At 48.3% G+C, this 22,973-nt stretch overlaps 1 protein-coding gene across 2 annotated transcripts in view; it reads left to right on the forward strand.

The window, feature by feature from the left end:
• Positions 1-22,973, forward strand: part of GRAMD4 (GRAM domain containing 4) — a 67,882-nt gene that overhangs the window by 8,094 nt on the left and 36,815 nt on the right. For both annotated transcript variants that reach the window (XM_023734623.1, XM_004380014.2), the window contains exon 2: positions 2,098-2,218. In XM_023734623.1, the coding sequence (XP_023590391.1) occupies positions 2,098-2,218 (121 nt within the window). The remainder of the gene's footprint in view (positions 1-2,097; positions 2,219-22,973) is intronic.

The following is a 22,973-nucleotide window of genomic DNA, read 5'->3' on the forward strand; positions in this document are numbered from 1 at the left end:
TGGGGTTGTTAACCAATGTCATAAAACAACATGTGTACTTCTGTTTCATGAGAAACTATTTGTTCTGTAAGCCTTCACCTGAAGTACAATAAAAAAAATAAAAAAAACAAAACAAAACTTTTTACTGGAAAACGTCAAAAATGTCACACAGACTTGGAATTGAGAGGGCTCCATGAGCCCATGCCCTCCGTGCTCATCAGCCCCAGGCCCCTCGCTCAGTGGTATCTCTGTCCTCCCTGTGCCCACCCATCCCAGTGGGTTAAACCCATTGCTGTTGAGTTGACTCTGACTTGTGGTGTTCCCATACGTGTCAGAGTAGAACTGTGCTCCACTGGGTCTTCAGTGGCTGATTTTTTCACAAGTAGATTGCCAGTTGTTTTTCCAAGGCACCTCTGGGTGGTCTCGAACTGCCAACCTTTTGGTTAGCTGCTGAGCGTGTTAACTGTTTGCACTCACTGCCCAGAGACTTCAAAGCAAATCCCAGGCATCTTGCCATCTCATCTTAAACCTGTCAGGGTCCACCAGGGGAAGATGAGGATGTAGAATAAGTAGCCGCAGTGTAGAGGTACAGCTGTAGGGTTTGTAGTGCTGCCTCATGACTGAGTCTGATTCGTGTGGGCGGGGACGGGGGTGGGGTGCCAGCAAGGGTGTGTGCTCCGTGAGCCCCCTCCGCCTCTGAGAGCTGCATGGAGGAGCTCGTCTGGACAGACATGCCCCCCCGGAGCCCAGGCCAGAGCTGTGCTTGCCCTTGTGGGAGCTTCAGGCTGCTGCACGGGGTCCTTGTGGCCTGGACGCTCTCGGTGCCTGATGTGGATGGGCTCCTGGCAGGAGCTGTGCCCCGCTTCCTCCCTGCCAGCCTCAGGGCAGGGAGGGACCCCTGAATTTGCCGCTGCTGCCATCCCTGGGCGCTTCCCCGGTGACTGGCAGGTGGAATGACCTGCCTCTGTGCTGTGTCCCGTCTCCCATAACCACCCCTGCCGGACTCTGGGGGCGTGCTGGGAACCACAGCCTCTTGAAGCTCAGACCCAGGACCAGGAGATTAAAAGTGCTGGAGGTCAAACGCCCAAAACCTGCTGTTCCCTGAGGCCGCTCCATCCTCCTTGGCTATGGCCTCAAGCAGATGACACATGTTATTGCAAGGCCACTTGGCGCTGGCCCAGGAGGACCTGTCCCAGAGGGTCTGGAGACATGGCTGGAGGTCACACCCCCACTGTGGGGTGGGTGCACCCCCACCCGTGTGCACATCCCCCGCGGGGTGGCAGCAGCAGCAGCTGTCACCCTGGGTAGATGGTCAGGCAGAGAGCCAAGCTCCTTGCGCGTGCACTGAGGCAGGACTGCTGCGCCTCTCCTTTCCCTCCATCAGCACCCGCCTAGCAGAGGTGACCTGTAACCCGAGCTGCCGGTCTCCGCGTCTGTGAGCCCCTGCTGGGCCGTCTGCTGGTGAAGGGAAGGACGGGTTTGGGGTTTGGGTACCTTAGACCTCAGGCCCCTGACCGCCCAGGCTGCCCTTTTCAGATTGTCCAGTGGGGCCGGGAAGTGCCCTCCCACCCTCCCCCGCCCCTCTGCCTCCCCTCCTTCGTCCTCCACCCTCCCCAGAGTTCCTGTCCCTGCAGCTCCCAGGACGCAGGCCCAGCCCTGTGGGTGTGAGGGTGACAGGTCGCTTGCTCCGTACTGTCACACGGGCGGGTGCGGTGCGCTCCCAGGTCACCCGCCTCCCGGCTTTGTCTCTGCGTCTCCGCTGTCTCAGCGCCTCTGCTCCAGGCCGGGCGGCGAGCTGGCCGGGCTGGCTTAGGCAGCACTGACACCTAAGATGAGTGTTGGTGACTGTCCGCGCGGTGTGGCCTCAGACTTGTGGTTTGAATGTTTTATCATTTCTTGGTTGTCTCACAGCGACTCCGGGGCCGTCTGGGTGGTCTGAGATGTTCCTGCTGCCTGCAGGCGACGCTGAGGTGATGATGTGGGTTCCTGCAGTGGTTCTCCGGGGCCCCTTTGAGACGCTGCCTTATCCCTCTTGAGGCTCCGGGCCATGTTGGAGAACTGAGGGGGAGGAGCAGGGGCTGTGCAGGCTGCCCCTGAGCGCCAGGTGTTCTCTTCCAGGCTGGCCCGGGGACCCGCATCATGGCTGCAGGGGTCCAGGACTTCAACCGGACAGAGTCCGACCGGCTGAATGAGATCAAAGGCCACCTGGAAATCGCCTTGTTGGAAAAGCACTTTCTCCGTGAGTACCCCAAGGGGCTGGGGACGGTGTCCTGCTGGAGTACCATTGGGGCTGGGCTGATGGACCCACTGCCAGCTCTGTCCCTGGACGCATGGGGGGGGATGGCTGTGGGTGGTGTGAGTCCCCACCTGTGGCCTCAGGAGGCCTGCACTCTCTGCTCGGCCGTGGGGTCGTTGCTCTGGAGTGAAGGAGCTTGTGAGGGAGGAACAGAGTGTCCCCGGAAAGTTCCATTTGTCTTAGTGACCTGGTACAGCACGCTGAACGGCGAGCTTAGAGTTTGTCAGTTTGGTGCCTCTTGGAGGAATCTGAAATTTACGTCCTGTTGTGTTTTCCTGGCATGGACTGAGGAGGAGGGGAGCGGTGGGGTTTCGCTGTTTGTTTTCTCCCATGTTGGTACCTGGGCCATTTGTGCTTCTCAGCCATGGGGTCCCCACCTGCCGAGTGCCGTACAGACCTGGTCTCGCTCCTCGCTGCCCCTCTGTGTCCTCCCTGGGTGACAGACGAGGACACCGAGGCCCATGGGGTGATTTTAAGGGCGGGTCTGGTGACACCCCAACAGCGCTGGGGAGTGACTCAGTCTCCCCACGTGTTGAAGCTGCTGTTGAGCCGGCTTGGGTGGGGTGGGGGCCAGGCGGGGTCTATCCCAGGCTGGCGGGAGGGGATTGGACCGCCTGGCTATAGCGCTGGCCACGTGGAGCCTGAGAGGGTGTGCTAAGGTGGCCGTAGCGTCCCTGGGGCTTAGGGGTCTCAGTGTGAATGGATGCCTTAGCCAGGCCAGCGCGGGAGCCCTCTCCTTTGGGTGTGTGTCCATCGACCCTGGCCACTATCCAGCAAGTGCTGGCTGAGCACCTCCATAGGGAGGTTGTTCCAGGGGCCCCAGGGAGGCAGAGCTGGGCGGATCTGCTCTGGCTATCAGCCCCAGGACACCCGCCTTACTGTCTGTGTGGACCGTGTGAAGTTGCCCTTTTGTGGGCCAAAAATGACCGCATATTAGCAGTGCCACAGGGCTCAATGAGCCACCAGAGCAAAGTGCTCCCAGGAGGGGAGAGGGTCTGTAAGAGCATCTAGCAGGAGCCATGGCCTGGGACGGGAGACGTCCAGAGGGAGGGATTCCCTAGGCGAGGGACAGACAGGGAGACGGGCCGGCAGGGTCTCTGTGACGCTGTTGACTTAGATTCATTTTGAGATGGGTCAGGACCCAGTTGCAAAATAAAGACAGAAGCCCAGCATGTCACTCGGCCGACAGAGCTTGTTAAAAAGCTCTGCCTGGTCATGGAGCCCCGCTGCCGGCCCCCTTGGACTCCGCTTGTGGTTTCTGCCCAAGGGGCACCTAGTCTTGCTCCCTGTCATCTTGTTTTGGGAAATCACAAGCTTCAGCGCTGACAGCACATGGGAAGGCAATTACAGGCACTTTTTAATAATGAAAAACTTCACATCCTCACAGAAATAGAGCAAATAGTGTAATGAATCTCTCCTGTGCCTGCCACCGGCTTCAACAAAATCAGTTCACAGCCAGGCTTGTTTCCTCTGCCCACCCACCTAACCTCACCCCACCCTGATTATTTTGAAGCCAACCCCAGGCATCCTATCATTTCACTTGTAAATATTTTAATATGCAGCTCAGCATGTTTTAAAAACCAAGGCCACGAGTCCAATCTCACAACTAAAAAAAAAACTTTTCTTTAATATCATCAGATCTCCAACTTAAGTTCAACTTTCCCTAAAGAGAAAAAGACAAAACCCGTTGCCATTGAGTTGATTCCAACTCATAGCCACCCTGTAGGACAGAGTAGAACCACCCGACGGGGTTACCAAGGAGTGGCTGGCCGACCTTTATGGTTAGCAGCTGGACTCTTAACTGCTGTGCCACCAGGCCTCCCAACTGTCCCTGAGTGTCTCATAATTTTTCTGTGACTTTGTTTGAATCAACAGCCAGACCACATCGTGCGTTGTGATTGGTTGGTTGATCTCTGGCCCCTCCCACTCTGTAGGTTCCCTCTGCTTTGCTCTTTCCCCCGTTTGTTGAGGAGCCAGGTCACTGCCGGTGGAGTTGCCCACACTGGACTTTGCTGATTGTGATCCTGGGAGTGAGCTTGATGTGGTGTAGCCCGGCCCTCCGTCCCCTCAACTTCCTACAGGGAGACTTAGACACTCGATGGGATTCAGGCTGATCTTTTGGGGGGGGTTCCTTCGTTAATAGTGTGTGCTTCTAGGAGGTGAGCTTATCTTTAATGTTAGGGTCTTGATTATTGCTAAGACTCATCATTTCATTGATGATGGTGATAGCTGCCGTCAAATCGACTCTGACTCACGGCGACTATCTTAGTTATCTCGTGTTCCTGTAACAGAAATACCACAAGGGGGTGGCTTTAACAAACAGAAATTTATTTTCTCACAGTGTAGGAGGCTAGAAGTCTGAATTCAGGGTGCTGGCTCTAGGGGTTGGTTCTCTCTCTCTGGCTCTAGGGGAAGGTCCTTGTCTCTTTGCAGCTTCTGTTTCTCGATTGTTTGGAGATCTCATGTGGCGTGGTGTCTGTCTTCCCCCGTCTGTGCTCGCTTGCCTGTGCCTGATCAGCTTGGTTTATCTCTCAGAGGTGATTAGTTTAAGACACACTGGACCCTGATATCACCTCATCAACATAATAAAGAAAACCCTGTTTCCAAGTGGGATTACATCCATAAGTACAGAGGATAGGAATTGTAACGTGTGTTTTTGGGAGACACAGTTCAGTCCATAACAGCGACCTTATGTACAACCGAATGCAACATTACTCAGTCCTGCATCAGCCTCCCAATCACCAGCATGTTTGAGTCCATGGTCGGAGCGCCTGTGCCAGTCCATCTCACCGAGGGTCCCGCTCCCTCTCATTGGCCCTCTGCTTCTCCAAACAAGATGTCCTCCTCTAGTGATTGATCCTTCCTGATGATGTGCTCAAAGCAAGCAAGTCAGACAGTGTTCTGTGATCCTTAAGGTTCTCATTGGCTAATTTTTGGAAGTAGATCTCCAGGCCTTTCTAGTCTGGAAGCTCCACTGAACCCTGTCCACCACGGGTGACCCTGCTGGTATTTGACATGCTAGTGGCATAGCTTCCAGCATCACAGCAACACGCAGGCGACCACAGTTCAACAGACTGACAGATGGGTGGTAGACCATTTCATGAGAGGCTGAGAATGGTCATTTTTCTACTCTGCCTTTTTTCTCCATACCTGATGTATTTCTGAAAACCAGAGTCCCTTCATCAACTACTTGGTCCCCCTGAGATATCGTTCATACAGGAAAGTCAGGAGTCATGTTTAATTTCCCCCCTTTATTTTCCAGTTTTCAAAATAATGAGCTGATTCCAGAGGTGACCAGCGATGGTGTTATTCATGTTTGGTATCATCATGAGATCGTGGGTTTAACCGTATTTGAGATGTTGTTACCATCAGTTACCATCTTCTTGATACTCACCCCTGTGGTCTGAGCGGGCCCTTGCTTTTTGGTGTTACAAGATATTCCAGGTTCCTCTTAACCATGTCCTCCCTCAGATCTGGAATTAACCATGTCTCCAAAGAGCCCTGGTTCGTTTTGGTGGAAAATGGTATGCAGAGACTCAGTGAAGATTCCAGGGCACTCGCTGCTGCTGGCTGGTATCCAGCCTTTCTGTGGACAGGGCTGGGGCGTCGTGAGATGACTTGAATTCACGTCCAGGACCATGGGGTTTTCTCCTTCCCTCATCCAACTTCTGTCTCCGTGCTGAGATCCTGGTTCTCAGTGAGTGGTACCAACAACTACTTGTTTGTTTTAATCCTGTAACAGTGCAGAATAAAGCAGCAGCACTACCGTCAGCAGTAGGGATTCCTAAAAACTGTGTTTGTTTACGTTCATTTCTAGTTCTTTTGTTCCCAGGGTAGCACAGTCACATCACTGAGCTTTAAAGTCACGGGCAGGGGGCGTTCTCCTTCTCCGTGGCTGTGTCATCAACTCAGCACAGAGTTGGCCTTATTTATTTACTTTTTTCCACTTTAGATTTTTAAGAATTGCTGGGGTTTTTTAATTTTAACTTTTTATTAGACACAATTTTAGACTTCCAGAAAAGTTACAAAAATAGTGCAAAGAATTTCCTAGATTCTTCACCTAGATTATTCCCCAAAGGTTAATATTTTACCAATTTGCTTTATCAGTGCCCCCTCCTTCCCTCCTACCCATCCATCTATCCATCCATCCATCCATCCATCCATCCATCCATCCATCCATCCATCCATCCATCCACCCATCCACCCATCCACCCATCCATCCACCCACTCCCCTATCCACCCACCCATGCATCATCGATCCACCCATCCACCCCATCCATCCATCATCCACCTATCCTCCCATCTGTCTATCCATCCATCTTATCTATCTTTTTTTTTTTTAGCTGTTTGAGAGTCATTTGCAGACATGATGCCCCCTCTAGCTTGCAATACTCTGTTGTGTATTTCCTGAAAGCAAGCATATATAACCACAGTACAGTTATCAAAGTCAGGAAATGAACGTTGATGCAATACTATAATCTAAGACCTTATTCAGTTTTCACCATTTGTTCCAATAATGTCCTTTATAGCAAACTAAAACCCCGGCTCACACACTGCATTCATTTGTCCTGTCTCTTTAGTCTGCTTTAATCTGGAGCAGCCCCTCTGTCTTTCCTTGGGTGTCTTGGTCATCTAGTGCTGCTGTAACAGAAATACCACAAGTGGATGGCTTTAACAAAGAGAAGTTTATTTCCTCACAGGAAAGTAGGCTAAAGTCCAAATTCAGGGGATCAGCTCCAGGGGAAGGCTTTCTCTCTCTGTTGGCCTTCTCATCCATGTTCCCTGGACTAGGAGCTTCTTCATGCAGGAACCTCAGGTCCAAAGGACGCACTCTGCTCCCAGCACTGCTTTCTTGGTGCTATGAGGTCCCCAATTCTCTGCTTGCTTCCCTTTCCTTTTATCTCCTGTAAGATAAAAGGTGGTGCAGGCCACACCCTAGGGAAACTCCCTTTACATTGGATCAGGGATGTGATTTTAGTAAGGGTGTTACAATCCCACCCTAATCCTCTTTAACATAAAATTACCATCATAAAATGGAGGACAACCCCCCAATACAGGGAATCATGGCCCAGCCAAATTGATACACACATTTTTGGGGGACATAATTCAGTCCATGACAGGTGTCCTGACATTGACATTTGTGAAGAGTACAGGTCAGTTATTCTGTAGACTGTCCCTGGGTACTGAGATGGAAGAGACTGTGTGCTGTTTGGTCATGATTAGATTCTGGTTATGCAGTCTTGTCCTGAGTGTCACAGAAGTGACGGTGTGTCCTTGTCACTGCACTGTGTCAGGAGGCACATGAGATCATTCTGTCCTACTGTGCATGGAGTCCCTGGGTGGTGCAAATGGTTAAGCACTTGACTACTACCCGGAAGGTTGGTAGTTCAAACTCACCCAGAGGTGCATGGGAAGACAGGCCTGGTTATCTGCTTCTGAAAGGTCACAGCCTTGAAAACCCTATATAGCAGTTCTACTCTGCACACGTGGGGTTGCCATGAGTCAGAATCAACTCAGCCGAAACTAATAACAACAACAACACACAGTGTAGAGATATTTGTTATAAATTAATTTTTATCCCTGATCTAAAATTGTTTACAGGGTTCCAAAGTCAAGGTAGATTAAGAGAAGCTGAGTTTCTTTCCCTATGTTCCCACCCCTATTCGTGCCCTTCCCCTGTAGGTAACCAATTTTCTTTTAATTTTTCTGTGTATCCTTCTACTGAAATTTTTATAGAAGCAAATATGTGTATTTGTTCTTACCTTTTCTCTTAGATAAATGTTAGCACATTTACTCTTTTCTACACTTACATTCTATCCTGGAGATCACTCCAAAATGGTACATAGGGATGTTCCTGTTCTGTTTTACCTCTGCATCCAGCGTGGAGTAGTGTGGTTTATTCAGCCTGTTCCCTGTTCATGGACAATCATATTGTCTCCATTCTTTTGCCATTAGGGATAGTTATAGGTGGTTCTTACCAGGCTGTCTGTGCCTTGAGCACATGGGCTGTGCTTACTTACTTTTATACCCTGAACATCTAGCACAATGTCTTGCACATAGTAGGAGTTCAGAGAATGGAGCAACTAGGTAACTGCAGAAAAACATGGTCAGAGTTGGAATTTGCACAGGAGAAGCTGTTCCTTTATTCCATTGTCTCTTCCATCTCAGTACCCAGAAGAATGTAGTATACAAGAAAGGATATAATAAAATCTTGGGATCCACAGAGATGTTCTGGTTGTCATTAAACCTATTTCTGTGTGCTGGTTTATTGATCCCTGGTCAGCAGGAGGGTGGGCAGGTGTGGGGTATGGAAAGAGCTTTGGGTCTGGAGTTGGGGTGCCAGGCTTCTAGTCCTTGACTCAGCCTCTAATTAGCAGGTAACTGTGAACACTGAACCATTTAGGGCCTTACTCCCCCATCTGTAAAACTCCTAAGTGGTCAGTGTTAAAATTCCATTATCTCTAGTACTTTCTCTCAGAAATCAGCCATTATTCTTCATGGAGAAGAGGAAATGGCCAGAGCATACTGCTTCTTTCTTGGCTTATTAAATATTGAAGGGCACAAATGTTCCAGTGAGAAAATGACATCAGATGAAGATTGACTCATGGCTGAAGACAGGATTCTAAATTTGTGAAATAAGTACATGAATAAATTAAAAGCATCATGCATTTTCAGTTAGCCCCGTTTCACATTTCAATCGTTACTTCTTTTTGAGGATAAGTGCATGGTATCATATAGTTCCTGTACACGAATTGCATTTAGTGATCACCTGCTGTGTGTACGCTCTGGGAGCTGAAGCTTTCAAGCATTGTGAGGTGCTCACACAGGCTTCACCCCAAAGCAGGTGGTACACTCATAGAAAAACAAGGGGATCAATAAACCACACTCCAGTACCACGGCTCCTCTGGAGCCACTCCCTTCCAAGGCCCTGGGAGGAACCCTAGCAATGTGTTCTCTTGGCCATATCTTTTGGTCAAATTTGCAAAAGTAAGACACTTTAACTGCAGTCAGCTAAGACCACTGTCTCTTCTTACACCAACTTCCCCCGTGTCATCTAGTGGTGCTGAGTAGCTTTGGGCATTTTGGGAGACTGCCTGCGGGGAAGTTTAGTGGGATACATTTACAGGCATTCACAGGTGTTGGCTAGGTGAGTTGTTAGGGATCCTGGTGTAAGAACAGCTTCCAGGAATAGTCCTCCTGCCCACGGAGCCAACCACCCTGGCATTGTAATGTGGTGTGTGAAACAGTCGAGGAGAAGAAATGTTCAGAGCCAGAAGCTAGTCTATGGTATCCTTCCCGTGAGCAGCTATGTAATATTGTAACCAGAGGATCTGGTTTCCGCAGATGCCTGGTTACAACCAAAGCTCTGACTATATCTCCAGTCAGGATGGAACTTGCAAATGCAGCATACAAATTATAAATTCACCATCTTTTAAATGTCTTTTGATGGGAACTATGTGAAGTAGAATTTATCAGAATTCTTGTGTTTATTCAGCACAAGCCTATAGCACAACTATAAATAGCATGAATGTCTCAGATTCGACAACTATTCTAAACATTTACACAGCATCATCAGTAATGAATTGTGAAGTGGAAGGAAACCTTCTGAACTGTTGATGAGAGAAAACAAATTTTGCTCAGCGGAGGAAAAGGTAGAATTTTCATTCAAGTCTCTCTGTAGAAAATGATGTTACAGAATCTTGTCAGGTGAAGACATAATCAAAGAAGACACAGCCCCTTGGATGGATCTGGTGTTTTGGGGTCTAATGTTTCTACCTCTGTTCTTCCTGTTTACTTGATGGTGTTGGACTGAGAGGATAAACTTCCAGGGGCCAGGGACTGTCATGATGCATTTAATAAGGGGTTTCTACCCATGAGGACCGGACTGGGGCCTGTGGATGGATGACAGGTGAGTGACCTAGACAAACAGAGGGAAGCAAACAGATCAAGTGAGCAGAAGATGAAGCCAGCTCCAACAAATTTGAAAAACTAGAAGAAATGGACAAATTTCTAGAAACACACTGCCTACCCAAACTAACACAAAATGATGTTGAAAATCTGAACAGACCCATAACAAGAGAAGAGACTGAAAAGGTAATTAAAAAAACTTCCAACAAAAAAAATCCCTGGTCTAGATGGCTTCACTGGAGAATTCTACCAAGCATTCAGAGAAGAGCTTACACCAGTACTACTGAAACTATTTCAGAACATAGAAAAGTAAAGGATGCTTCCAAATTCATTCCATGAACCAGTATAACCCTTATACCAAAATCAGGCAAAGACACCACAAAAAGAAAATTACAAACCAATATCTCTCATGCCTATAGATGCAAAAATTCTCAACAAAATTCTAGCAAGTAGCATTCAGCATCATATCAAAAAAATACTACATCATGACCAAGTGGGATTCATAACAGGTATGCAAGGATAGTTCAACATTAGAAAATCAATCAATGTAATCCACCACATAAATAGAAGAATCACATGATCATCTCAGTTGATGCAGAAAAGGTATTTGACAAAGTCCAACACCCATTCCTGATAAAAACTCTCAATAAAATAGGTATAGAAGGGAAATTCCTCAACATAGTAAGGGGCATCTATACAAAACCAACAGCCAACATCATTCTTAATGGAAAGAGACTGAAAACATTCCTCTTGAGATCAGGAACAAGACAGGGATGCCCTTTATCACCACTCCCATTTAACATTGTGGTGGACGTCCTAGATAGAGCAATAAGGCAGGAAAAAGAAGTAAAGGGCATCCAAGTTGATAATGAAAAAGTAAAACTGTCTCTATTTGCGGATGATATGACACTATACATAGAAAACCCAAAATACTCCATGAGAAAACTACTGGAACTAATAGAAAAATTCAGCAGAGTAGCAGGATACAAAATAAACATACAAAAATTAGTTGGATTCCTATATACCAATGAAGAGAATGACAAAAAGAAAATCAGGAAAACAATACCATTTATAATAGCCCCTAAAAAAATAAAAATACTTGGGAATAAATCTAACCAGCTATGTACAAGGCCTATACAAAGAAAGCTACAAAACACTACTGCAAGAAACCAAAAGAGAGCTACGTAAATGGAAAAACATACCATACTCATGGATAGGTAGACTCAACATTGTGAAAATGTCAACTCTACCCAAAGCAATCTACAAATAGAATGCAATCCCTGTCTAATTACCAACAACATTCTTTAAAGAGATGGAAAAACTAATCATTAACTTTATATGGAAAGGGAAGAGGCCCTGGATAAGTAAAGCGCTATTGAAGAAGAAGAATAAAGTAGGAGGACTCACACTACACGACCTCAGAACCTACTATACAGCTACGGTAGGCAAAACAGCCTGGTACTGGTACAAGGACAGATACATTGACCAATGGAACAGAATTGAGAACCCAGATGTAAATCCATACACCTATGGTTGCCTGATCTTTGACAAGGGCCCAGAGTCCATCAAATGGGGAAAAGATAGTCTTTTTAACAAATGGTGCTGGCAAAATTGGATGTCCATCTGCAGAAAAAATGAAGCAGGACCCATACCTCACACCATATACAAAAACTAATTCAAAATGTATCAAAGACCTAAATATAAAACCAAAAACTATGAAGATAATAGAAGAAAAAATAGAGTCAATGCAAGAGGCCCTAATACATGGCTTTAACAGGATACAAACCATAACTAACAACGCACAAACTCCAGAAGATAAGCTAGATAACTAGGATTTTCTAAAAATTAAACACTTATGCTCATCAAAAGACTTCACCAAAAGAGTAAAAAGAGAACCTACAGACCGGGAAGAAATTTTTGGCTATTACAAATCCGACAAAGTTCTAATCTCTAAATTACAGGAAAATCCAACACCTCTATAATAAAAAGACAAATAATCCAATTAAAAAATGGGAAAGGAAATGAACAGACACTTCACCAAAGAAGACATTCAAGTGGCTAACAGACACATGCTCATGATCACTAGCCATTAGAGCAATGCAAATCAAAACCACTGTGAGATACCGTCTTACCCTGGCATTACTGACACGAATCAAAAAAAAAAAACAGAAAATAACAAACGTTGGAGAGGATGCGGGGAGATTGGAACTCTTACACGCTGCTGTTAGGAATGCAAAATGGTGCAACCATTTTGGAAAATGATATGGTGCTTTCTTAGAAAGCTAGAAATAGAAATACCATATGTTCCAACAATCCCACTGCTAGGAATATATCCTAGAGAATTAAGAGCCATTGCACAAATAGACGTATGCACACCCATGTTCATTGCAGCATTGTTCACGATAGCAAAAAGATGGAAACAACCTAGATGCCCATCAACAGATGAGTGGATAAACAAACTATGGTACAATGGAGTACTACGCAAGGATAAAGAACAATGAAGAATCTGTAAAGCACCTCACAACGTGGATGAATCTGGAGGGCTGCATACCGAGTAAAATAAGTCAATCACAGAAGGACAAATATTGTACGAGACCACTGTTATCAAAACTCATGGAAAGGTTTACACATGAAACAATCTTTGATGGTTTTGAGGGAGAGGAGGGGTGGGGATGGGAAAACGCTAAATGGACAATAGATAAATGGTAACTTTGGTGAAGAGTAAGACACTATACAGTACTGGGGAAGCCAGCACAACTTGTACAAGGCAAGGTCAGAAGTAAAAAAAATGAAGACAGATAATATAGATAAGAGATGCTAACCGAGACTTAAGAGATGCTAACCAAATGGTTGGTGGTTCAAACCTACCCAGTGGCTGTGAGGGAGAAAGACTTGGCAATCTGTTCCTGTAAAGATTACAGCCTAGAAAACCCTATGGGGCAGTTCTACTCTGTCACATGGGGTCACTGTGGGTCGAAATTGACTTGATGGCACCCAACAACAACAACAGACATCTGTATCATATAGATTTTTTCTAGGAAAAAAACCCCTAAAATTTCATGTTTTTTCTGTTGTTGTTAGGTACCGTGGAGACAATGCCGACTCATAGCGACCCGTTGTACAGCAAAACAAAACACTGTCTGGTGCTCCCCCATCCTCATAATCGTTATTATGTTTGAGCCCATTGTTGCAGCCACTGTGCCAATCCATTTCATTGAGGGTCTTCCTCTTTTTCGCTGACTCTCAACCAAGCATGATGTCCTTCTCCAGGAACTGGTCCCCCCTGATAACATGTCCAAAGTACGTGAGACAAAGTCTCAGCATCCTTGCTTCTAAGGAGCATTCTGGCTGTATTTCTTCCAAGACTGACTTGTTCTTCTCGCAGTCCACGGTACATGTGATATTCTTCGCCAACACCATAATTTAACGGTATCAATTCTTCTTCAGTCTTATTCATTTTTCCTTATTTATTGTCCAGCTAAAATTTCACGGCCTTTGAGAAAATTAGATGTCTGACTCCTGGGCTCTGCATTTCACATTTCTGGATCACTGCCATTGCTAGATGAAAATCTGCTCTTTGTTAATTGTTCACTGACCATGCTTGGCCTGAGACTGCCCCTCGTCTGGGACAGGAGGTCTTTGAGCACAGGGAGAGCTGACCCACCGGTCAGTATTGCTGGGTGAGGGCAAGGCCTGCACCGGGTCCTCTTGGGGTGCCGACTATTCAGCCAGAGGGGAAGCTTGACCTCGGCGGCCTGGCCGTGTTATTCCAGCTGCTTGTTCCCAGGATCCAGCAGGATCACATGATGGGTACTTTGCTCATGTTCTGGAAGATGACAGAGTCAAGCTCCATGGGGAGTGTTAAGTCAGGAGCTACTGCCCATCTCTGTAGCCTCTCTTGTCAACTCTCCATCTCCTGCCCCACTGGACAGGTCACCGGCTCTTTGGATCACCAGTGAGAAGGGTGGGCAGCTTTCCCCACTTGCAGTGACACCCTTGAGGTCCTGCATGCACAGTGGGCAGAGACGTTCCCCCGGCCAGCATGCCCTGTCCATACTCTGCCACCTCCTTGTGTGATCCCCACCTCCTGAAACCTTGGTCTGCATGAGTGCGGCTGGCCTGGTGGTGAGGGGCTATCCAGTGGCACTTGTGAAGTGTCGGTGCAGCACTTGGAGTGATTGGACATTCCAGCTCCATAAGGGGCCTCTTATTCATCTACATCTCATCTCCCCTACCAAGCTGGACTCACCTGGGAGAGAGTAAAGGTAGCTGCTGCTTATCTGTGAATTCCCACAGCATGGGCCCAGGACCTGACAGCTAGTGGGTACTCAGTACACATTTCGATGGAAGAATGGATGGAAGGAAGGAAGAGTGGATGGGTGGATAGGTCAGTGGGTGAGTGAGTGAGTGGATGAATGAGTGGGTGGACAGATGGATGGGTCAGTGGTTGGGTGAGTGGGTGGATGGACAGATGGGCCAGTGGGTTGGTTGAGTAGATGGATGCATGGATGGATGGATGAATGGGTGGATAGTTGGGTGGATGGATGGATGGACAGATGGATGGGTCACTGGGTGGGTGGATGGACAGATGGGCTGATGGGTTGGTGAGTGAATGGATGGATGGATGGATGAATGGGTGGGTGGATGGATGGACGGATGGGTCAGTGGGTGGTTGGGGAGATGGATGGATAAATGGGTTGATGGGTTGGTAAGTAGATCGATATAGGAATGGATGGATGAGTGAGTGGATGGGTGGGTGGATGAATGGGTGGGTAGGTAGGTGGGTGGATGAATGAATGAGTGGGTGGGTGGGTGGATGGATGAATGGATAGGTCGATGGGTTGGTTGGTAAGTAGATGGATAGCTGAATGTATGGATGGGGGGGTGGATGGACGGATGGACCGATGGATGGGTCAGTGGGTGGGTGGGTGGGTAGATCGATGGGTGGGTTGTTTCTTCCACTGAGGATGCCCCCTCTACATCCTTCAAGGCCCCACTGGAGGCTCTCCCCAGAACCCACCCAGCCTCCTAGGTGCACCTCCTATGCTTCTATCTGTCTGGTGTTTGATCCCCAGGCACATGTTTCATATGTGCCACCTTTGCTTCCTGGTGAGCTCGCTCTCTCAAAGGCTCAAGGTCCCACTGCCCCCAGCCCACACTGAGCCCAGGTGCCTAGCAAAGAGCTTGTTGCCTTGTGGCCACAGGAGAGGACTGAGCTGGGGGAGGTCACAGCTGCTGGGTCCCAAGTGCTTGGTTGGAGAGAGACGGGGAGTGAGGGTGTGGCATGGGGGACAAGAGTGCTGTGCTGTTGGATGCGTGTCGTTCCTGCTTCCGGGGTCCGGGGTGGCAGAGCCCAGGGCGGTCAGATGCAGGCACCGCCTTCTCTCGCTGAAGGCAGTCATGGGTCCCTGAACATCGGACGTCCTGGGTGAAACAACGCCTGGGGTCCTGTCTCTTACGACAGTGAAACCTGTGAGAACCGGACTTTGACAGGACTGGCTTGTTTTCCGGGTCTTGCCCGTTTCACACCTCTGACAGGGTGCGGACTTACCACTTTTCTATTGTTCGTTTTAGTGGGAAATGTTTGAGTTTTTTCTCTAACAGATTTCCATCTCACACAGATTCTGCCTTTCACATGTTTTACTGTATTTCATATGGGAAAAATGATAAGGCTCTACTGGTCCACCCCAGGGCCCCAGTCGGCATCCTAAAATGTAACTGAGACATGGTGACCTGCCAGCATGTAAGCGGCAGCCTGTCGTGTTGGAACATAAAGTGCTTACAATGTTGCTTCCTGGTCACAGACGATCAATGTGGTGGCTGACAGGGTTTCTCGCCCATAAACCTCTAGGAACCATAAGAAACACAGCAGTAAGTAAACGTTAGGGAAAAAATGCTGCCAGAAGTTCACAGTGAGAGAAGGCAGTTTCCAGAAATGACCTGCTTGCCCCAGGGGAAGGAGAGGAGGGTACCAGCGGGTGTTTCTTCATGGGCTGCTGGAAGTGGAGATGTGGAGTTGGCTCAGGAGTTCCACTTGGTTCTCTGGCCACTTCTGGGGAGGGGCCGGCAGTGGGGAGGGCATGGCTTGACCTTCTAGAAAGGTCTCTTGATGGTGAATTGGGCCCAGATGTCTGGCGGCAGGGAGACCAGGTGGGAGGTTGCCCTGAGTTCGAATGAGTGGAGGAGGAGAAGGGGCAGAGCCTGGGGTGGGGCGGGGCCTGCAGGTATGCTGACCCCCTGCTCTGGCCAGGTGGCAGAGGAGCTTTCTGTGTAGCCCCTGAGTCTGCCCGCCTGGTTTGCTGGAAAGGAGTTTTATTTAAGGATCATCACTTGATTTTTATTTCTGGCTGAAGTGGGGCCTGTTGAATTGGGTGCCAAGAGGATTCCTGCTTGAGAGTTCTACTTTTGCAGGTTTAAAAATAGCCTCCAGCTCTGTATGCCTTCCTCTCAGTAACTTCCCCGTGGGGCAGGAGAGGTAGGGGCTGGGTGGCTGCCTTCAGCTGTGGCCCTGCTCCCTGGGCGGCGGTGGCCGAGGCCAGGCGGTCTCGTCTGCTGCATTGATTTGGGGTTGGCCAGGGTGCACTTCAGAGGATGTTCTTGGGGGCACGCCAGAGTCACCAGGGACTTTGCTGCTCTGTCCCTCTCCTCCCAGACACAGGGTGGGTAGGGGAGATCTGAGGGTAGCCTCCCCCAGCCTCTGTCCTGGGCCATTTCTATAGGAAAGACTTAGTTATGGCAGGCTCCTCCTGTTTCCAGGGGTCTGCATGGTGGTAGCTCATTTTGCCGGGTCCCTTTGAAAGCAGTGGCCAGTGGTTGTGTGCACAGCGGAAACATCAGTGACACGGATTGTTTAGACATCTGGCTGTATGGACGCGGCATTTGGATGAGCTCAGGGTGGACCCCTGCGGGTCCGAGGGTCCCTCTGGCCTCACGTATTGTTCCTGGGTGCGTTCCTTTCCCTGGTCACACTCTGCTGGCCCTCTGCTGTTGGGGTTGGGGAGAGGGGACAGGCCTCTTCCCCTCAGTGGGGGCCGGCACCCCCACCTGCGCAGTTGGCTCTCCGTCCTTGTGTCTGGCCGTGGGCCACAGAGCCCTCTGACCTGCTCATGTGGGCGTCTTCATTAGCCGAAACCCAGTGAAGGGAACTCAGGGATGGCGGTACAGAGTTCTCTCTCCGGGGTGCACCCTTGAGGTCTGACTCATTCCTTGGTCCGGGCATTTTGGCGCCCTATGGCCTTCCTCGGCTCCCTTGCCCCTGGCAGGCCCCAGCAGTCTGTACTGTGTCAGCTGACACCACCCCAAGAGCTCAGCCTGTGATGGCCGCCCCCTCCTGGGAGCTGAGCCTGTGACCTGGATAACCCCAAACCTTCAATCGAGCGGTAGTCCAGCCCAGCAGAGCTGTGATTTCGTGGTTTTGATGTGCTGGGGGTGCAGCCTTTACTGATGGAGACTTTACCTATACTTAGGTGGGCCTCCCCTGTTACTAGGTGAGCATCACCTGTTACGTAGGTGAACCTCACCTGTACTTAGGTGAACCTCCTGTTACCTAGGTGAGCCTCGCCTGCGCTTAAGTGAACCTCTCGTTACCTAGGTGAACCTCACCTGTACTTAGGTGAACCTCCCATTACCTAGGTGAGCCTCACCTGTTATGTAAGTGAACCTCTCATTACCTAGGTGATCCTCCCGTTACCTAGGCGAGCCATACCTGCATTTAGGTGAACCTGCTGTTACCTAGGTGAACCTCACTTGTTATAGGTGAAGTTCCCCTGTTAGGTAGGCGAACCACCCCTTTGCATAGCTGCCGGCAGGTATGAAACTGTGTGCGTCTTGCCCAAGTGCGTGGTTTCCCTGGCCGGGCGCAGTGGGAATCTGAGGGAGTAGTGCAGGCAGAGGGTCTCACAAGAGCACGGCCCCTTTCTGCTGAGCAGCGCACAAGCATATGGAGTCAGGACACGTTGTAGATGGTCACGGCGAACACTGAACACACGGGGACTCCGAACATGTCGCCTCGACTATGCTTTTCTCACAAGCGTTTAGAGAAGGCCGGGGAGCACTTTTGTGGTCCGGGTGCTGCTGGTGTCTGCCGAGCATGCAGCATGTCGGGGTGATGGTGGGCTTGGGGGCCCAGCTGGGTGGTGAGAAGGATGATGAGAGGGTGTGGCTTCTGGGTACCCCACGCCCCCAGAGGGTCATCTGCCCTGCTAGAGGGGGCTCCCCATGTTTTGTGACCCTGTGGGACCACAGGGACAGGAAGGTCCACCACCTGGGCCAGGTGGGGGGACAAGGGTGCCCCCTCCCTCCCTCGGAGTTCCTTTGGCCCCAGATCACTGTCTCCAGGGGAGTGTGGCCGGCAGGATCACGGCTTCCAGAGACCTCCACGTTCTCAAACATGTCACCTCACGTGGCAAAGAGGACTTTGCAGATGTGATTAAGGATCTGAGATGGGGGACTACCTGGGATTTCCTGTGGGCTTGTGGCATCGCATGGGGCCTTACAAGTGGAACAGGGGGGCAGGGCCTCAGGGGAGCTGTGAGGACGGGATCCGAGGTCGGAGGTAAGCCATGCTGGCTGGGGCCCCGGGCCAGGGACAGTGGCGGCCTCCAGAAGCTTGAAAATGCAAGGAAACTGATCTTCCCTAGAGCCTCCTGAAGGAACCAGCCCTGCCCACGCCTCGATTTTTAGCCCAGCGAGACCTGTCCTGGACTTCTGACCTCCAGAACTGTAGGGTAATAAATTTGTGTTGTTTTAGGCCACTAAAAAAACCAAAGCAAACCACCTGCCGTTGAGTTGATTCCAACTCATGGCGACCACATGTGTGACAGAGTAGAGCTGCTGCATAGGATTTTCTTTTTCAATTGTGCTTTAAGTGAAAGTTTGCAGTTCAACTCAGTTTCTCATACAAAAATTTATACACAGGTTGCTATGTGACCCTAATTGCTCTCTCTATACTGTGACAGCACACTCCTCCTTTCCACCCTGGATTTCCCGTGTCCATTCAACCAGCTCTTGTCCCTTTTTGCCTACTCATCTCGCCTCCAGACAGGAGCTGCCTGTTTAATCTCATCTATCTACTTGAGCTAAGAAGCACTCTCTTCACGAGTATCATTTTATGTCCCACAGTCCAGTCTAATCTTTGTCTGAAGAGTTGGCTTCAGGAATGGTTTTATTTCTGGGGTGACCGATAGTCCGGGGGCCGTGATTTCTGGGGTTCCTCCAGTCTCAGACCATTAGGTCTGGTCTTTTTACTAGAATTTGAGTTCTGCACCCTACTTTTCTCCTGCTCTGTCAGGGACTCTCTGTTGTGTTCCCTGTTAGGGCGGTCCATTGGTGGTAGCTGGGCACCATCTAGTTCTTCTGGTCTCAGGCTGATGAAGTCTCTGGTTTATGTGGCATTTTCTGTGTTTTGCTCCAGGTGGATTGGGACCCATTGATGTATCTTAGATGGCCACTCACCAAAGTGAGATACAGAACATTTTTTTAATAAACTTTGTTATGGCAATTAACCTCTATGTCCCCTAAAACCATGGTTCCCAGACTCCTGCCCCTGCTACTCTGTCCCTTGAAGTGTTTGGTTGTATTCAGAAAACTTTTTAGCTTTTGGTTTAGTCTGGTTGTGCTGACTTCTCCTGTAGTGTGTGTTTTCCTTCCCTTCACCTAAGGTAATTCTTGTCTACTATCTAGTTAGTGAATACCCATCTCCCTCCCTCCCCACCCCTGTAACCATCAAAGAATATTGTCTTCTGTGTTTAAACCTTTTCTTGAGTTCTTATAATAGTAGTTTCATACAGTATTTGTCCTCTTGCGACTGACTGATTTCACTCAGCGTAATGCCTTCCAGATTCATCCGTGTTATGAGATGTTTTGCAGAGTCATCATTGTTCTTTATCATTGCGTAGTATTCCATTGTGTGAACATACCATAATTGGTTTCTCCATTTGTCCGTTGACGGGCATCTAGGTTGTTTCCATCTTTTTGTTATTGCAAACAGTGCTGCAATGAGCATGGATGGGCATATATCTATTTGTGTGATGGCTCTTATTTCTCTAGGATATATTCCAAGGAGCGGAATTGCTGGATCATATGTTACTTCTAGTTCTAGCTTTTTAAGGAAGCGCCAAATCGATTTCCAAAGTGGTTGTACCATTTTACATTCCCATCAACAGTGTATAAGTGTTCCAGTTTCTCCACAACCTCTCCAACATTTATTATTTTGTGTTTTTTTGATTAATGCTAGCCTTGTTGGGGTGAGATGATATCTCACTGTAGTTTTGATTTGCATTTCTCTAATGGCTAATGATCGTGAGCATTTCCTCATATGTCTGTTAACTGCCTGAATGTGTTCTTTGGTGAGGTGCCTGTTCATATCCTTTGCCCATTTTTTAATTGGGTTATTTGTCTTTTTGTTGTTGAGATTTTGCAGTATCTTGTAGATTTTAGAGATTAGACACTGATTGGATTTGTCGTAGCCAAAAATTTTTTCCCAGTCTGTAGGTTGTCTTCTGACGCTATTGGTGAGGTCTTTTGATGAGCATAAGTGTTTGATTTTTAGGAGCTCCCAGTTATCTGGTCTCTCTTCTGGTGTTTGTGCATTGTTACTTATGGTTCGTATTGTGTTTATGCCATGTATTAGGGCTCTTAGGGTTGTCCCTATTTTTTCTTCCATGATCTTTATCGTTTTCAATTTTATATTTAAGTCTTTGATCCATTTTGAGTTAGTTTTTGTGTATGGTGTGAGGTATGGATCTTGTTTCAGTTTTTGCAGATGGATACACAGTTATGCCAGCACCATTTGTTAAAGAGGCTGTCTTTTCCCCCAGTTAATGGACTTGGGCCTTTGTCAAATATCAGCTGCTCATAGGTGGATGAATTTACATCTGGATTCTCAATTCTGTTCCATTGGAATCTGTCATTGTACCAGTACCAGGCTGTTTTGACTACCGTGGTGGTATAATAGATTCTAAAATCAGGTAGTGTGAGGCCTCCCACTTTGTTCTTCTTCTTGAGTAATGCTTTGCTTATCCAGGGCCTCTTCCGTTTCCATAGGAAGTTGGTGATTTGTTTCTCCATCTCATTAAAAAATGCCATTGGAATTTGGATCCGGATTGCATTGTATCTATAGATCACTTTGGGTAGAATTGACATTTTCACAATGTTGAGTCTTCCTTTCCATGAGCAAGGTATGTTTTCCACTTTTATAGGTCTCTTTCGGTTTCCTACAGTAGTGTCTTGTAGTTTTCTTTGTATAGGTCTTTTACGTCTCTAGTTAGATTTATTCCTAAGTATTTTATCTTCTTGGGGGCTATTGTAAATGGTATTGATTTGATTTCCTCTTCAAAGTTTTCTTTGTTGGTATAGAGGAATGCAACTGATTTTTGTATGTTTATCTTGTATCCTGATACTTCATTGAAATCTTCTATTAGTTCCAGCAGTTTTCTTGTGGATTCTTTGGGGTTTTCTGTGTATAAGATCATATCATCTGCAAACAGAGATACTTTGACTTCTTCCCTACCAATCTGGATGCCCTTTATTTCTTCTTCTAGCCTAATTGCTCTGGCTAGGACCTCCAGCACAATGTTGAATAAGAGTGGTGATAAAGGGCATCCTTGTCTGATTCCTGTTCTCAAGGGGAATGCTTTCAAACTCTCTCCATTTAGCATGATGTTGGCTGTTGGCTTTGTATAAATGCCCTTAATTATATTGAGGAATTTCCCTTCTGTTCCTCTTTGCTGAGAGTTTTTATCATGAATGGGTGTTGGACTTTGTCAAATGCCTTTTCTGCATCAATTGATAAGATCATGTGGTTCTTGTTTTTTGTTTTATGTATGTGATGGATTACATTGATTGGTTTTCTAATGTTGAACCATCCCTGCATACCTGGTATGAATCCTACTTGGATTTTTGATATGTTGTTGAATTCTATTGGCTAGAATTTTGTTGAGGATTTTTGTGTCTGTGTTCATGAGAGATATTGGTCTGTAATTTTCTTTTTTTGCAATGTCTTTACCTGGTTTTGGTATCAGGCTCCATAGGGCTTTTGAAGGCTGATTTTTTGGAAGCAGATCACCAGGCCTTTTTCTGAGGCACCACTGGATGGATTCAAACCACCAGGCTTTCAGTTAACAGCTGAGCGCTTAACCGTTTGTGCTACCCAGGGACCTTTCAGGCTGCTAAGTGTGTGGCGGAGCCCTGGTGGCGCAGTGGTAAAGAGCTCAGCTGCTAAGGAAAAGGTTGGCAGTTTGAATCTACCAGCCGCTCCTTGGAAACCCTATGGGGCTGTTCTACTCTGTCCTCTAGGGTCGCTATGAGTCAGGATCAACTCAACAGCATGGGATTTAGGTGTGTGGAACTCTGGTACAGCAGCCTGAGGGCACCCATACAGGGAGCATTTGAGGGGCCCACTGCTCAACCTGCGTGTGGCATCACCCCTCACCTCTGTCCTCCAGGAGACCCTCGGCCCTTAACTGAAGAGGGGCGATGGGCACTGTTCTGGGGGGCTCGTGGGGGTCTCAGGATATGAGGAGGTCCCAGGCCTGAGGCTGCGGGTACCTTGTGCACTCACAGCAGTGGACAGTTTCCGGGGACTGGGGCCCAGGGCCCCAGGGAATGGCTGGGGGCACTTGGAGGGTGGCCTGAACAGAGACCCAGAGGCAGAAGGCTGGGTGCCATGGCCACAGTGGCTCCCAGAGGACTGGTCCCCCTGGGAGGCTGGGTGACAGGGTGACCTTCTCAGCGACCAGCTCAGCACTTCCCTCTTGGCAGAAAACGGGCCCTCCCATGTTTTCTTCCTCTG

This window comes from Trichechus manatus, unplaced genomic scaffold (assembly GCF_000243295.1).
Source record: "Trichechus manatus latirostris isolate Lorelei unplaced genomic scaffold, TriManLat1.0 scaffold00069, whole genome shotgun sequence".
Taxonomy (NCBI): domain Eukaryota; kingdom Metazoa; phylum Chordata; class Mammalia; order Sirenia; family Trichechidae; genus Trichechus; species Trichechus manatus.